The sequence below is a fragment of the Mycteria americana genome, chromosome 4, assembly GCF_035582795.1.
Source record: "Mycteria americana isolate JAX WOST 10 ecotype Jacksonville Zoo and Gardens chromosome 4, USCA_MyAme_1.0, whole genome shotgun sequence".
NCBI lineage: Eukaryota > Metazoa > Chordata > Aves > Ciconiiformes > Ciconiidae > Mycteria > Mycteria americana.
The window spans coordinates 10467744-10485156 of record NC_134368.1 but is presented as its reverse complement, the minus strand read 5'-3'; the positions used below and the strand labels follow the sequence as shown (position 1 = coordinate 10485156).

Sequence of the window (17413 nt, the reverse complement as noted above, 5' to 3'; positions counted from 1 at the left end):
TTATTATTTTACTGAGTTATGTTATGTTTTAAAGCAGGCCTATAGCATTAAAGCATTCAGCATTAAAGAATAGATGCCTATAGCATCCAGCATTAAAGAATAGAATAGATTATTGATGCTTAGTTATATGTTGTCATTTAAACCAATTACTTTTTGCTGGTTGTTCCTGCAAAAAATTTGCTGTTTCAGCACTGATCTAAATAGTCACAAACTTTTAGATTTTTTTTTTTTTGTTTCTCTCTACTATCTCACTGTTCCTTTTTCCAGATGAAATTATGCATCTTAACTCCATTAAATATCCTAGGGATGATTTTTTGTGCATTCAGCTCATAAGGCTTTTCCTGAGGAGATGTTAAAGCTTGGTCATTTTAATCAAACTCACAACTAAACACCAGTAGTTAGTCAGAAATGTTGTTTTTGATAACATAAGCAGCTTTAAGGCAGATGATTCTGAGAGAATCAAAGTAAAGTCTAGAAAAGCATGACCCAAGTGATAAAGAGAGAAACCCACAATAGTAGACTCAAATATAAGAGAGAGATTTGCCAACGTCAACTCTCCTTCTTGAATGCCTAGAGCCATAGCTGGGAAATGCTGCTCATTTGTTGCACTTGGTTCTCCGATAAGGGCAGGCTTGCCTTTTTCACAGCTATTCACTCCCTGTGTTTGAAATAATACAGCTCATAAAATAAAACTGCCATCAAAGTTTTACATTGTCTTCAACACACTCCTCTTTTATCTACCTGATCCATTTTTATAAGTATTTTTTAAAAGTTGTTATAAAAAAATGTGTGAACAGTGGCTGTGTAAACCTGAGCTGCCGTGCATAACTGTGGCACATAGGTCTTTCTGGAAACAGTTCAATCAATTTTGTTAATGGTCTTATAATATGTGCTTCTCAAAAATGTATTTCTAAGTTTTTCATTCCTGTATCAAGACACACTTATTTTTTTCCACTTTTGTGCTGATCAGATGAATTCTGTTGTATTTCAAACCACTATCCCTTTCTACACCAAGACAAGTGGTATTCCCAGGATGCACTGAGTTTCTAATACCTTGTCAATGTACGTTATTGCTTTGTGTTTTTATAGAGGATTTCTGTCATGAGAATTCGGATGCCTATATCAGCTGTATGTTCTCAGTATTGTATTCCACTACCACATGTAACTCAGAATTTGGTTATTAACACATTGCTGCAGCATGTTCAAAGATAAGAAAATATATTTTTAGTTCATCTCTATAGACCCTTCCTTACCTGAATGTCTCCTTTATTAAGTGATCTGTGAATGTTAGTTATTGTAGATATTTCTTAGCTAGTGTTTTGGGAAGGGTTTTGTTTTGAAAAAAGAGAAGTAAGTGGTACTGCAAGGATGGCAGAGATAAACATGTTGAATATGACTGATAGAGTAAACTAATTGTGATGCTGGCAGCTGGTTGTCTGCTAGGTTGCTTACGTTGCCATTTGTGTGGTTTTAGTGGTGTGTTTTTGGTATGTCCCTTACAACCTCCTGTGGTTTGCAAAACAATATTTTTGGACTGGTGTTTGGGACTTAAATGTCTATCTCCTTTCTAGGAAAAGAAGAGGAAATAGTAACTATTTCCCCAAGAACATTGTTTGTTTCAAAAAAAGGATATACATTTTTAGCAGCAGGTAAGATAGTATGTATTATTATTCTCATACATATTAATGTTCACAGTTCTGTCATCTCTTTTTCCCCGCTCCTTTGGAAGCCATTAGATTTTACAAGGCTGTCAAATCCCTTAGTATCAATTAATATTGTTATATGATGTGTGCTCCTTAGTGTGCTTTGGAAGTGGATGATATGTAAGCCTTGTCAGTAGAAACAAAGAGCTAATAAGATTAATTGACACCTGAAGATAATGAAGGAATCAGACACCTTGTGATCTGTACCTGGAATAGAACTTATTCAGGATGAGCTTTTTACAGGCATCTGGGTTTTTTTTAGTGTGAGGAAATGACTGAACAGTCCTGGCTTGCGTTTTAATTTGTGATAGTTTGCTTAAAATGCAGGTATGTTTTTATTTTAGAGCAATAGATTTATTTTAACACTGTTTTCTAGATTTTTCCCATATTGAGTTAAGGATCCTTGCTGACCTGTTGTCTGAACCAGAACTTTTGAAACTGTTCCAAGAACCTGAAACCACTGATATCTTTTCCACACTGGCTTCTCAGTGGTAAGAGTAAATGTTGCATTTTTAGGTAGTAATTAAACAAAATAGTAAGAATAACTTAAACTATGGTATTGCTGCGTAGTGATAACAAAAGACAGTATTTTGCTACAGTATCTATTGTTAATACTGTTTTAACACTTTGAATTATAATTTGTTTCTGTCTTTGAGCCTTTTCTTCTCCACTGTGGTTATTACCATATGTCAAAATGTTGCAATCAAACTGACCAGTATGAGCCTTGTGACTAAAGCTGGTGCAATAATATATTGTGAACAGTGCATACTGATAACTTTCTCACTGTATTATTCTTCACCAATTCTTTTTAAAAATCCAGAGCAGCAGTTAAGTAGCTTATCCCTCTGAAAAATTGCAAAACAACTTTTCTCAGTAAAAGTACAAGCATTTTTGAAACCCGCTTGGTTATCCAGTAGAAGTATTGGAATCAAATTACATATGTACAAGAAACAGAGAGACTAGAGTTCATGGGATTCCTTTGAACTCATAGGGTTTAGTGCTTCCATCTTCTGATGGATGATGTGATACTTGGAAAAAGTGGTACTTCAGTAATTAAAACCCAAAATTTCTTATCTCCATTCCCAGATTATTATTTACTGATCTCTTCAGCATGCAGATCAAAAGATTAACTATCAAAAAAGATGGAATATTAGTTACTTAGCTATTTGAAGTTTTAAGTAATATTTCTTAACTACTGTTTGTATCATGGTGATGCCTAAAAATCTTACTTGAGACTGGGACTTCCTTTGTACTCAAAAGTGCATGAGCATTCAATAAGTTACGGGATATATGTCAAGAAGCTTACAGTTTGAACAGGTAGGTCAGAAAAAGATTGAATAAAATGCTATAACATATAAGCAGATTGAACAGAATGATGTCATGTAAATGTCATGCAATTTTCATCTTTTTTCTTTGTTCCTCTCTCTCTTTTAATCTTTTATCTACATTTTTTTGTTGGAAGATTGTTAGCTGAAAATGAAAGCAAAAATAGATACGAGGAATTCATCAGTCCTGATCTAGCTCAATTCCTGTACTACAGTTTCTAAATTTTTGCAGGCATAGCCTTCCCAACCACAGTATTTCGTACTCACTGCAATATTTGCTAATATACTCTGAAGTAGTACAAAGAAACAAAATGGAGCTCAAATTATAATTATCCTGCTACCAACAACTGAATCAGCACTTGAGGCATGTGCATTCTGGGAGAACACAACTCAAGGTCACAAACATCCCAACGAACATAGCTATCGAAAGATCACCTTTCTCTTTAGAGTTGCTTAGAAGCTTCTATTGATATTATAATCAATTCTTAGCTCTAACATGATATCACTAGAACCTCGTGATGGAGTTAAATCCTTATTTTAGTTTGGAGGTATATTGCAAATGTATGCATGAAGATGAGTCAAATTTTGTCTCAACTCTGGGCAAGCCTCCAGAAATACCATTCTATTCAGCAACCTCACAGCTCTTGGCAGCCATCAACCTCTTATAGTTGCTACACAGTAACTTTAAATTTAATGAAATATTACAGGCAAATATTTTTATCAGACAGAAGTGTCATGGTGTGTCTACAAAATCATTACATAATGATTCTGCTGACTCTTCTTTTAAGCTTCAGGAAAGCTAATGCTTGGAAGTAACTTTCGATTGAATCTATTATATGACTGTTATTACTTACAGAAACACAAAGGGTGTGTTTAATCTTGTCTAACCTTGGACATTTGTTATATACCTGGAGAGATTCATTTGACCTATTATGATGTCCCTTGTGTAATAAGATCAATCGCACATTAAAAGTGTTGACTTCTTACCACTGAGAACAAAGTAGGTCTGAGGTGGCCAGCTCACATGTAGACATCTGTATTTGTTCTGACAAATTCAGTTCCTCCTATTGGATCAGTTCCTAGTGAATTCACCTTGGGTTTTGGAATTTTATCCTTAATTTATTTAGCGCCAAAGAGAAGACACAAAATCACAAGCTTCACAGATACTTTCCCATTCCAGATACTTACTCATCTCTCATAGTCCACTATTGATAAACAAAATCTTTAGGGCAAACAATTAGTTCACTGACTTTATTGTAGTTGTTCCACCCCGTCGGTGTTAAAATGAGTTATGAGAAGGAAGAGCAAAATAAACAACAAACCTTTTACCTCCTCTTTTCTCCTGATTTTCTCTGGGTTTGAATCCTTTAAAATCTGTGCAAGTGATATACCAAGTGGCATACCAAATGTTTTATGCTGTTTGAAGGAATTGCACATTGTTGCTATTTGTAAAATTTTTTCTAACACATTTTGGACAATTGGAAAACCTTGACAAAAAAGGTTTTTTCTCTAAGAGATCTATAAAGAATGAATTAGTTTCTGAAGCTCCCTCTCAGAAGAAAAAAGTTAATGACAGTGTCTGATAGCATTCCAGCTTCTGAATGCATGTCAGTTGGTATCTTTTAGCAGGTTTTCTGCATCTAAAAATCCTTAGACTAATGAATATTAAATAATAAATAGTAAAGAATATATTATTGGACAAAAATCTGAGCCACACCCCAGAGTCCAGCCAAGTTTTATACAAGTTTATTCACTTTTTTTCTAAGCTTCATGGCTTTTCCACTTAAACGTACCTCTATTCCTTAGCTGTCCTTCAGGCTAAAGCCTTCTATCTGAAATCCAACCTTTTGAAAAACCTTTACAGGCTTTTTATAGCATTTGGCAACAAATACACATGGTGGCAGTTTCTGCAAAGAGGTTAGCTGTATGAGTTTCTGATTGCATTAAGATCTCTTATGTATAAAAGCTTTCTGTTCATAATTTGAGCAGAAGGTGACTCAGTCTATCTCTGGGACCTTAGAGATACATCTCTCTTGGAAACTTGTAGGATCCATGTTTCTATTAAATGTCATTTGTATGGAATCTCTACACTGGTCAACAGTGCAGTGTAGAGAAACATTAAGTATGTGTCAACCCAAACTATCTCTATACATTACAGCAAAAGGCTGAATGGAGGTACTTTCACGCTAAAATTCAGTGTCATGTGCAACACCACACCCAACCCAATAATCCTAGCTGAGAGGCAATCATCTCTGCAAGACTAAGCTGTAATCTTGTACTCTTATGTTTAGCTTACAGAGATAGCTCATTTCAGAAGTAACAGAGTCTCCACCAGTCTGGGCTTCCCTGCACTATGCTCAACTGTTTGCTGTAGACAGTTTTTTAAGTATTGTGTGTCCTGTTTGACAGAACTGTCTTGAAATTGCTATTCAGATAAAACTCTCAGAACCTGGTGTTAACTAGTCACTTAATGCGAGTTTCTGGGTAATGTCATGCTTGGTCTCATGTGTTTTATCTTTAAAGGGCTTTTTTTCGCGTGGGAATAAAGTTTATGGAATGTTATTCCATGGAATTCATGGAATAAAATAAAAATGGTGTCTGTTGGCCACTTTGCAATAGATTTGCTTCTGTTGGCTGTTTTTGTCAGTGAAAAGTCCAAGCTCATCTCTGCCTTGTACATCCAATATATTTTCTGGTCATCTAACATAGTTACCCCAGCTAAAACTAAGATGATATAAATAGATTTTAATGTTAATTTGTATATGCTTAGTACTATTCCTGCTCTTGTCCTGTCCTGTCTGTAATGATGATGATATGCTATTACCAACATTCTCTTACAGCGGGTACTGTGTTATGGCCTATGAAGAGTAATCCTTAAATGACAGGTCAACACCTGCTGTTACAAGAACACCAAGAGTGCATTACATTAATGATCTACTTGCTACTGAACACATAGTAAAGTTTCAAAAGTTTTCAAAAGTTTCAACTTCTGAAAATTCATGATATAACAGATTCGAGCTACCTGCAAGATCACCTTGTGTTATATTGTCTTGATGTCCTATGACATTTATAGTCCTTTGAAAGCCAAATCATCATCCCAGTGCTGAAGATGATGAGAGCTGTCTTGGCAGCTGTCTGACCAGCCAAGAGACCTAACTGCCATAAGACATCCAAATGACAACAACTCTCAGAATGAAATTGCTCTCACTTCTTAAATCTAGCTTTTACACAATAACTGAAAAATAAGTAATTGTATTTAAAATGCTGTTGATGAGCATATCTTAAAATCACTTTCAAAGACAGAGGCTGAAAAATAAGTTTACAGTCTTTTAGGTAGTCTGCAATTTCTTTCTTAATTAGAGGTGCAGTGACTACCAATCTCTTTCAAACTGTTCTTTTGTCACCCTTCTCAGTAGGCTGTTATTCCTCTGTGATAGTATACACTTGTATTGACCATATTGGGTCAAAATCCAGAAAAAGTATCTTGATTTAGATAAGCACTGAAGCACACCATAAATGTGTGATTTCATAGAATCATAGCATAGTTTGGGTTGGAAGGGACCTTAAAGATCATCTAGTTCCAACACCCCTGCCATGGGCAGGGACACCTTCCACTAGACCATCCAACCTGGCCTTGAACACATCCAGGCATGGGGCATCCACAACTTCTCTGGGCAACCTGTTCCAGTGCCTCACCACCCTCATAGTGAAGAATTTCTTCCTAATATCTAAATCTATCCTTTTTCAGTTTAAAGCCATTACCCCTTGTCCTATCATTACATGCCCTTCTAAAGAGCCCCTTTCCAGCTTTCTTGTAGGCCCCCTTCAGGTACTGGAAGGCTGCTATAAAGTGTCCTCAGAGCCTTCTCTTCTCCAGGCTGAACAACCCCAACTGTCTCAGCCTGTCTTCATAGGAGAGGTGCTCCAGCCCTCTGATCATTTTTGTGGCCCTTCTCTGGACTCGCTCCAACAGGTCCATGTCCTTCTTATGTTGGGGGCCCCAGAGCAGGACGCAGTACTCCAGGTGGGGTCTCATGAGAGCGGAGCAGAGGGGCAGAATCACCTCCCTTGCCCTGTTGATACGGCCCAGGATACAGTTGGCTTTCTGGCCTGCACATTGCCAGGTTATGTTGAGCTTCTCATCAACCAACACGCCCAAGTCCTTCTCCTCAGGGCTGCTCTCAATCCATTCTCCACCCAGCCTGTGTTTGTGCTGTGGATTGTCCCAACCCATGCGCAGGACCTTGCACTTGGCCTTGCTGAGCTTCATGAGGTTCGCACAGGCCCACCTCTCAAGCCTGTCAACGTCCCTCTCGATGGCATCCCTTCCCTCCAGCGTGTTGACCACACCACACAGCTTGGTGTCATCGGCAAACTTGCTGAGGGTGCGCTCAATCCCACTGTCCATGTCACCGACAAAGATGTTAAATGGTGCCAGTCCCAATACCGACCCCTGAGGAACGACACTTGCCACTGGTGTCCACTTGGACATCAAGCCATTGACCGCAACTCTCTGAGTGTGGCCATCCAGCCAATTCCTTATCCACCGAGTGGTCCATCCATCACATCCATGTCTCTCCAATTTCGAGACAGGGATGTCGTGCTGGACAGTGTGAAAAGCTTTGCACAAGTCCAGGTAGATGATGTCAGTTGCTCTTCCCTTACCTACCAGTGCTGTAACCCCATTGTAGAAGGCCACCACATTTGTCAGGCACGATTTGCCCATGGGGAAGCCATGTTGGCTGTCACCAATCACCTCCTTATTTTCCATGTGCCTTAGCATGGTTTCCAGGAGGATCTGCTCCATGATCTTGCCAGGCACAGAGGTGAGACTGACTGGCCTGTAGTTTCCTGTGTCCTCCTTTTTAAAAATGGGGGTTATGTTTCCCCTTTTCAAGTCAGTGGGAACTTCACCGGACTACCATGACTTCTAAAATATGCTGGACAGTGGCCTAGTAACTTTATCTGCCAGTTCCCTCAAGACCCACGGATGCATGTCATCGGGTCCCATGGGCTTGTGCACCTTCAGGTTCCTTAGGTGGTCTTGAACCTGATCTTCTCCTACAGTGGGCAATTCTTCATTCTCCCAGTCCCTGCATTTGCCTTCCGTGACTTGGGTGATGTGGCTTGAGCACTTGCCGCTGAAGACTGTGGCAAAAAAGTTGTTGAGTACCTTCTCCATATCCTGGGTAACCAGGTCTCCCGTTTCTTTCCAGAGAGGGCCCACATTTTCTGTAGTCTTTCTTTTATCACCAGCATACCTATAGAAGCTTTTCTTGCTGCCCTTGATGTCCCTGGCCAGATTTAATTCTACCAGGGCTTTAGCTTTCCTAAGCTGATCCCTGGCTGCTCGGACAATTTCTCTGTATTCTTCCCAGGCTACCTGTCCTTGCTTCCACCCTCTGTAGTCTCCCTTTTTGTGTTTGAGTTTGTCCAGGAGATCCTTGTTCATCCATGCAGGCCTCCTGGCATTTTTGCCTGACTTCCTCTTTGTTGGGATGCACCGCTCCTGAGCTTGGAAGAGGTTATCCTTGAATATTAACCAGCTTTCTTGGGCCCGTCTTCCCTCCAGGGCTTTATCCTGTGGTACTCTACCAAGCAGATCCCTGAAGAGGCCAAAGTCTTCTCTGCTGAAGTCCAGGGTAGTGAGCTTGCTGTGTAGCCTTGTCAGTGTCCTAAGGATCTTGAACTCCACCACTTCATGGTCACTGCAGCCAAGACTGCCCTTGAGCTTCACATTCCCCACCAGCCCCTCCTTCTTGGTGAGAACAAGGTCCAGCATAGCACCTCTCCTCATTGGCTCCTCTATCACTCAGAGAAGGAAGTTATCATCAACGCATTCCAGGAACCTCCTGAATTGCTTATGCCCTGCTGTGTTGTCCCTCCAACAGGTATCAGGGTGGTTGAAGTCCCCCATGAGGACCAGGGCTTGTGAATGTGAGGCTGCTCCTATCTGTCTATAGAGGGCCTCATCCACTGGGTCTTCCTGGTAGAGTGGCCTGTAGCAGACCCCCACTATAATGTCACCTGTCCCTGCCCTCCCTTTAATCCTGACCCATAAGCTCTCAGTCAGCTCCTCATCCATCCCCAGATGGAGCTACATGCACTCCAGCTGGTCATTGACATAGAGGGCAACACCCCCTCCTTGTGTCCCCTGCCTGCCATCCCTAAAGAGCCTGTACCCTTCCATTCCAACAGTTATAGGAGCCATCCCACCACATCTCCGTGATGCCAATAAGATCACAGCCCTGCAGGCGTGCGCATGTCTCTAACTCCTCTTGTTTATTCCCCATGCTACGTGTGTTTGCATAGAGGCATTTAAGTTGGGTCCCCAAGGAAGCTGACTTACTGACTGGAGTGGCTGGAATTCCTTTGTGCTGCTCTTCAGGTGCTCTCCTGCTGACCTGTGATCCTTCTCCAGGCTCTGGGCATCTGTTGCTGGCACTGGCATCAAACTGGTAGGAGTGGGATGGATTGAGGTTCCCCTCCCCTGGCAACTTTAGTTTAAAGCCCTTTTCACCAGCTTGGCAAGTCTATGACCGAAGATGCTCTTCCCCTTCTCTGACAGATGGACTCCATCAGCCCCCAGTAGACCAGGTTTCTCAAAGCGAGTCCCATGGTCTAAGTAGCTGAACCCCTGGCTGTGGCACCAGTCCTGTAACTATTTGTTGCTTTGCCAGATTCGACTGGCCCTTTCAAACCCCTTCCCTTTGACTGGGAGGATTGATGAAAGAACTGCCTGCACTACAGAGTGCTTTACTGCCGCTCCCAGGGCTCTGTACTCCTTGATACTCCTCAGACTGCTCCTGGCTATATCACTGGTGCCCACATGAAACAACAGCAGCAGATAAGAAGTCAGCGGACTGTACAAGGCTTAGTAGTCTCTCAGTGACATCCCTGATACAAGCCCCTGGTAAGCAGCACACCTCTCTACTAGAGGTCATCCTACCTGACTGATGCCTACTTTCCTGCCTGAGTGCTTTTTTGAATTGGGATAGTACTGCTTCAGAGTTCCTATGACTCAAGCATTAAGCTATACTTAAAATATTTGGATAAGTCCTTTCCCCTGTTTCTTTAGAATCTGCCTTAGAGAACTGGAGATCGCTAGTAGTGATGAGTTCAGCTGCATCCAGCAGAGTATAGTGATACCCTCCATCAAGGGTCCTGAGGGCAGCCTAGCCATACAAATGCAACTATATTATTTATGGCTCTGGAACTAGCTTAGTCATTTTAATCTTGAAGATGTTGTCACAGCGTTCCAGTGTTTAATAGACATCTCTGATATCTGCAAATTGTATTCACTTCCTATATTTTAGGTTCCTGAACCTGAAATAGAATACAAAACCCAATGTTGGGTTGCCAAGCTCTGTGTACAGTGCCAAAGTATTCATCTCAAAGGATGAAAAAGGCTATATGCTGACTGCAGAGCCATCTAAGAGAAGTTAATGAGAAATCCTAATCACAGAAGTTTGCATTTGAACTCATCTTAGAAAGCTGGAACAGAATGACAACGACAGCCAGTGGTCCAAAGTCCATACCTGAAGATACCTGCTAGATAGGTAGTCTTTGAAAAAAGTAAGCAGGATTCACCCTTTTCAAGTGGCTGTGGTGCCCAGCTTTTATATAAGAGCTAGGTGCTTGGAGACTTCAGTTCAACTTTTTAAATCTTAAAGTATTCAACTCTACATCTCTCTTCTCCCAGGAAAATACAAAGCAAGGTTAGACTTTGTATGTTGCAGTTGAGATTCTGTTCAGCAAATATTGTAAAGTTGAAATAATTGGATTTGTTTAGTTGAGAGAAGATATGATTTAGGAAAAACACAATAAAAGTCTTCAAATATATAAAAGGTTATTGCAGACAGTTGGGTAGAGAGTGAACTAAGCGTAATGAATGGGCTTACACTATTGTAAGAGATGCTTCAGTTAAATCTTTTGAATACTAAACGTAGATAAATATGGAGATGGGTTACCTATGAAGGCTGTGGAATTTCCATCACTGGAAGGAATGAGACAATTAGACAAATATTTCCAAGGATAGCTCAAGTGACTTCAGTCTCTCTCACAACCAAATTTTTATGACACTATGATTTTATTGCAGATTGCTTAGAGCATTCAGTTGGAAGAGGGTTTTCTTTATTTCAGTGCCATTAGGGGAATTATTTGTTTTTTACTTAGTGATTGTTTAATTCTGTTTGTTAGTAGTAGCTACAAGGACAAAATTCAAAGATCTATGACTCTCACCTGAGTACTCTGAATAAAATAGTGAGTACTTTCATATTTGCTTTCCTTCTGAACTCATGAATTATGCTTTTTTTGTTGCTGTTTTGGGGTGGCTTGAGGTTGTTTTTTTTTTTGGTTGTGTTGGTTTTTTTTTTTTCCACAGTAGTCCCATTTCTGTGTGATCTTGGAGGATGCCAAACCTAGCTTGTGGCCTTGCAGTTAGAGCATGTCTTAATTGCCTGTCACTGGGAGGCAAGTTGTGGATGTGAATCCCATCGGGTGAAGAGACAACTGAGTTGCTGTCCCTCAGTAGCCAGGCAACTGTTCCAGGGTGGTACCTCCTCCGCCTTATACTAAGAAAAAGCCAACAAATCCAAACCTGATAGGCAGAAGCTGTGAGTGTGAATAATGATGTAATCAGATTACATTTCCTAGATTGGGTCCTACAGGAATCAATAGAGGAGGTCAGGTGGGCTCAGAGTGGGTCTATGATGAGCCATGCGCACAATGTAGAATTTTGGGAGCCTATTGAACTGTCAGGAGGGAGGAGTTCCCTGAGGTAGCCAGAGAATTCAGGGACATCCAGGATTAAGGGCCACTTAATGCAGTGAAAGGAGTCAGTTCTCAGTTTTGGATATAGGCATCCACATTCATTTATTGAATTTTGTCTAGGTCTCACAATTCCGTATGGAATTGCCAGTATAGATTTGTGAGAGATGGACTTCCACTGATACTGTGTAATGGAGAACTTGCCAAAAAATAAATGTAGGGTTACTGCTCTGAGGTGAGCATCATCCCAGTGGCCAAGGCACTTAAACTAAGTGGGTAGATTGAGCTTCAGGTGTCTGCTTTATGCTTTAGTCTGTAGAAAGTTATTACTGGATTGTGCTTTTATCTAGTGAGTGATTCCTAAGGCACACATTGGCAAGCACCAACAAGGTATTACAGATATGTTTGCAGTCTTTAATCTTCTTAGTTTCTATTTAGATGTGTCTGTCATAAATGTCCTAGAAGATTTATGAAAACATTTTGCCCTTTGTAAATTATAACTATGAACTAAGATGTTAAAACATGTAGACTATATATCCTCATAAACCAAAAGTTTCAGAGGAAAAGACCCTATAAGTAGGTTAGTTACAAATGGATTGAAGTGAAAGTCCAGTACTTCTATATCCAGAAATTTAGGTATGGGAATACCCAGGTGATTTATAGTCTCTAGGAACAATATTAGCATATGAAACAAAGAACATTCTCTTGACCACATTATCTCTCTGAGATTAAATCAATGCAAACTTAACCTAGAGACATTATTAGATGTCTTTTCAAGGTAAATATACCTTTTCTGTAGATGATATTTACTATTTGAGAAGGGGAGAAATTCAGAAGGGTCTTTAGGAAATTGTTTACAGTATGATCTAATTTCGAGCATAAATCTATTACTACTGTAAACTGTGTATTTTCATTTCTGTGAGAGCAGAAAGGTAATTGTCCCTGTGCACAAACTTTTTCATGCAGTGATAGATTACCTAGGCATTTTCTGTCATATATTCTGTGCCATAGGTTGTCTGTAGATCCAGTGTAATGAAATCCATGTTGGTCTGTGCCTCAGAAAAATCCCTTTATAGATAAGACTGTCAGAGAGTTGTGACTTAGTATTTCAGCTTTTGTACGCTGTAACTCTTTTCAGTTTGGAAATCATAGTATATGAATCGGAGAACACACAAAAAGCTTGCCCATATGCAATCAGTCTTATATTCTGCAGCTAAAGAATAAGAGTAGAGAAATTTTAATAATCTCTATTAAAAATACTTATGTAGTACTATGTAGTGGAGGAATATCTTTAATACTGATAGTACTGTGTAGCAGAGGAATATCTCTAATACTGTTCAATATGCAAATGTATTGTGTATTAAAAGATAATTACCTGAATAATCTGGTAACTGCCACCATTCCAGTATAAAAACAAGCATTCTTTTTAAACTATTAATTTCTACCTCTAAACTATAATTTAACCTGTACACATTAACTGCTGATGGTTAATTAAAGTAACAAGGTAATTAGTGGATACTCTTTAAGGGTGATATTTACTCTGATTATACCAATGAAAGGACAATTTGTGACAGTTGTGTACAATGCTTACACTCAAGACTACGCTTGAAAGAAGGCTAGAGAATTTGATAGTGATCTAGTTGCTCCTGTTTCACTTTGAGATCCAAGTTTTGTAAAATCCAACCACAAAATATTCCTTTCTCTGTCATCTGTCATCTGCTTCCTCATAGTCATGCTATTAGTGCTTTCTTTTGTGTGGTGATGGAGAACAGCATGAATACATGTCCTTCTTCCAGGTATTGCATTTACCATCTAGTAAGTACTGGACATAATAATTGTTCACCTGAGTCTACATGGCTTTCAGAGAATTAAAAAAAATAACGGCAGAGTAAGAGGACATATCTCATTATTTCTTTGTAGCAATGGCAGTTAATATCTAAAATAAGTAAGTGTGTAGCTATCGTGGAATTCCAATGGCTTTATAAATTCTTTACCACTAATCATTTTGAAAAACATTCCTTTCTGTTTTTATAGTGTGGGCTTGGTTGGCTGACACTTTAAGACATGGAGTAGTCTTTAGCTTACGCTATCCTTGCCAGAATCAGAGGAACTTGAACACTTGATTGCCAATAATCTTGGGAACTGCAGGCTGTTTATAAAATGTACTGAACATAAAAGTCCATCTTTCCTCAGCTGATGTGTATGTGGGATCATGGTAGTATCTGTTGTAAACCGTTTTGGTAAGAGAGACATGCTAATTTTGGAAATTACTCAAGAAAAAGCCTAGAGAGAAACAAAGCACAGAACTACGTGGGATTACTGTATCGGAAGGACAAAAGTTTTGTTTTTTTGTTTTTTTGTTTTTTTTTTTTTTTTAAAGATAAGTTCAACCAGATTTGAATAAAAGACCACAGTGCAGAAAGATTTGTTTTGTTCTTCGCCGACTGTCTTCCTCCAGGAAGTAGGGAAATTTTATTTCTTTACTACCTGCCAAGCAGGGGGCTCAAGGAACCGATTATATCTAATAATGGCAAGGTGAGCCAAACTGTTGCACACTGGCAGTTGGTCCAGCAGGAACTATGGCAAAATAGGGACTCTTGTTTTTCCAGCCACTTGGCAATTCAAGATACTTCCTGACAATAGCTCTATCTGTTGATATCCTGCTGAGTTCTGAAGAACACAGGAAATAAGCAGAGGTATTTTGGATATTCCTGAAATAAATCAAAATAAGTCCTCATGGGCTGAATTATACAAAAAGATAGTATACTGGGTCTGTTTGAAAAAGATAAGGTCAAGGATGCACAAATGCCTGGTGGCGGGCTGACTAAATATATATAGGCTTGCCCATACCTGTTTTATACAACCTCGTTTCAAATACATTCTTTGTATCAAATAGATTAAAGATTCATCCTCAGCAAATGACTGTCTTTTTTAAGTTACTTCATATAAATGTATGGTATAGCAGACACTGAATTCAGTTAGGCTGCCAACTCCCTTAAATAGCAAGAGCAAAGGCCAGTAAATCAGGAATGAGATAAACAGATTTTTGAGAAGCAAAAACCACATCTGTAGCTAAATGGTTTTTGAACAGATATGAATATTTGTGCTTCTATATTAATTTTATGAAAATATTATCAAGAAGCTCTTGAAAGAGTCATTATTAATCAAGAGATGCCACCTGGGTGTTTGTTAGGTGATTAAGGAATAATGAAATAATCATGCTTATCCAGGTGGACTTCTACGAAGGAGACAGAAAGAGCGTTAGCTCTCCTCCTGTCCCCATTAGCAGACGTATGGTTACAAGATGCAGCCACAGGGTTACACAGCTCCCTTTCCCCCAGTTAGAGATCTCTCAGTTTTGTTCATTGTTTAAATAATGAGAGATACCAGCTTAGGACTCTTAGAACTCCATCTTTGTCTAAAGATTTTTTTAGATATTCCAGGCTATTTCATATACTTCTAATGAGATATTAAAACATGTAGTTTCTTGGGTTTCTTGGATACAGCTCCTGCAGCTGTATCACTGCAGATTTCTTAGGATTGTTCTTGAGAGATTTTTTAAACCTATGAGGTACTATAGTATAAGCTTGAATTCCTGTGAGAATGTGGTCTCTTGTGGTAGGAAAAGATGCTGACAAGGTGACAGCAGTTATTAAGAAACACAGAAGCATTTAGAAGAGAAGCTCTAAGAAAAAGTAAGGCAGAACCTCTCACACTGCTGGTTAGTGCTTCATGCTTGGTAAGAGTATGCCTGGTCTTACACAGTAGTATAAGACTAGAAGGACCTTTTTGGTCATAAAATTGTTGCAGGTGACAATGTCACAAACTCCCTTTCATAGATTGGTAGGGTCTCAACTTAAAACTAGTTTTAACCTACGTAATGCTATTGAAGAGCAGTTGAATTCCCCATTCCTCTTCTGGCTAGAAAAATCCTTTTACTTTCTACCTTATATTTATTCCTACAGTTTATATACCCAAATTATTCTTGCCAATGTTGCCCATTAGCTTTATTAGCTCTCCTCACCCTGCAGTGTTTGCTTTGTATAAATACTTCAGGAAGGCAATCAACTGTGTTCTCAACCTTTATTCTTTAAGGAAACAAGACAAGTTTTTTAGGGTATTTGTCATCAAAATACTTTAATGAACTAGTATTAGCAGCAGCTAGTTATGACTCCATGGAATTCCATGTACGTTAATCTGTATTTCTTCTTGGCAAGGAAGATGAGCGTCTGTGGCACTGACTGACTTTCACTAAACTGCTTTAGTTACCAAAGCTAGCTTTTTTTAGCTAGCTCTGAAATCTCTGCACCAGAGCACAGTGTCAGTAACGTTTGTATTGTGGTCCAGAAACATAACTTAATTTTGGAACAGCCATGGTAATGGGCTAGCAGAATGATGAATGAAACAAAGAAATAATGACTTGAGAGGCTACCTTTATTCTAATAAATTTAGTGCCAGGGATGTTCCTGGTTGCTGGCACTCAAAATCTAGGTTGTTAAATGGGTCCCTATCATGGTCGTGGCTCTGGACCAAACAGTTCCTGGGCACAGTTCCTGAGTTAGATTGGGCCAGGGTTTATTTCCACCGGGCTGCTGGATGTAGCACTGTGTTTGGATTGTAAGAGAGTTTTAGTATGGATATGTGGTGGTGTTTTCCAGTTAGCCCCAGTGCTGCAGAATGTTTATGGGCAGGTTTAATTTCTTAATATTGACACAGTCAGTGTCTCCTTTCACATGGTTGATTTTTTTTCTCTATTCAATATTCTGGTAGCCAACCACCACCAAATACATGTTTCGTGAACATAGCAACCAAATTATGTTGACTGCCACAGATAAAATAACAGAATCATAGAATCGTAGGATGGTTTGGGTTGGAAGTGACCTTAAAGATCATCTAGTTCCAACACCCCTGCCATGGGCAGGGACACCTTCCACTAGACCAGGTTGCTCAAAGCCCCATCCAACCTGGCCCTGAACACTTCTAGGGATGGGGCATCCACAGCTTCTCTGGGCAGCCTGTTCCAGTGCCTCACCACCCTCATAGTGAAGAATTTCTTCCTAATATTTAAATCTATCCTTTTTCAGTTTAAAGCCATTACCCCTTGTCCTATCATTACATGCCCTTCTAAAGAGCCCCTTTCCAGCTTTCTTGTAGGCCCCCTTCAGGTACTGGAAGGCTGCTATAAAGTGTCCTCAGAGCCTTCTCTTCTCCAGGCTGAACAACCCCAACTGTCTCAGCCTGTCTTCATAGGAGAGGTGCTCCAGCCTTCTGATCATTTTTGTGGCCCTTCTCTGGACTCGCTCCAACAGGTCCATGTCCTTCTTATGTTGGGGGCCCCAGAGCAGGACGCAGTACTCCAGGTGGGGTCTCACGAGAGCAGAGTAGAGGGGGAGAATCACCTCCCTCGCCCTCCTGGTCACGCTTGTTTTGATGCAGTCCAGGATAAGGTTGGCTTTGTGGGATGCAAGTGCACATTGCCAGGCCATGTTGAGCTTCTCATCAACCAACATGCTCAAGTCCTTCTCCTCAGGGCTGCTCTCAATCCATTCTCCACCCAGCCTGTGTTTGTGCTGTGGATTGTCCCAACCCATGCGCAGGACCTTGCACTTGGCCTTG

At 39.9% G+C, this 17413-nt stretch overlaps 1 protein-coding gene across 6 annotated transcripts in view; it reads left to right on the top strand.

Annotated features, from left to right (window-relative positions):
• Positions 1–17413, top strand: part of POLN (DNA polymerase nu) — an 85422-nt gene that overhangs the window by 19156 nt on the left and 48853 nt on the right. For 5 of the 6 annotated variants that reach the window (XM_075499614.1, XM_075499611.1, XM_075499613.1 and 2 more), the window contains 2 exons: positions 1572–1649; positions 2080–2194. In XM_075499614.1, the coding sequence (XP_075355729.1) occupies positions 1572–1649; positions 2080–2194 (193 nt within the window). Of the gene's footprint in view, positions 1–1571; positions 1650–2079; positions 2195–17413 lie in introns of those variants that run through there. The other variant, XM_075499616.1, reaches the window with a different exon arrangement.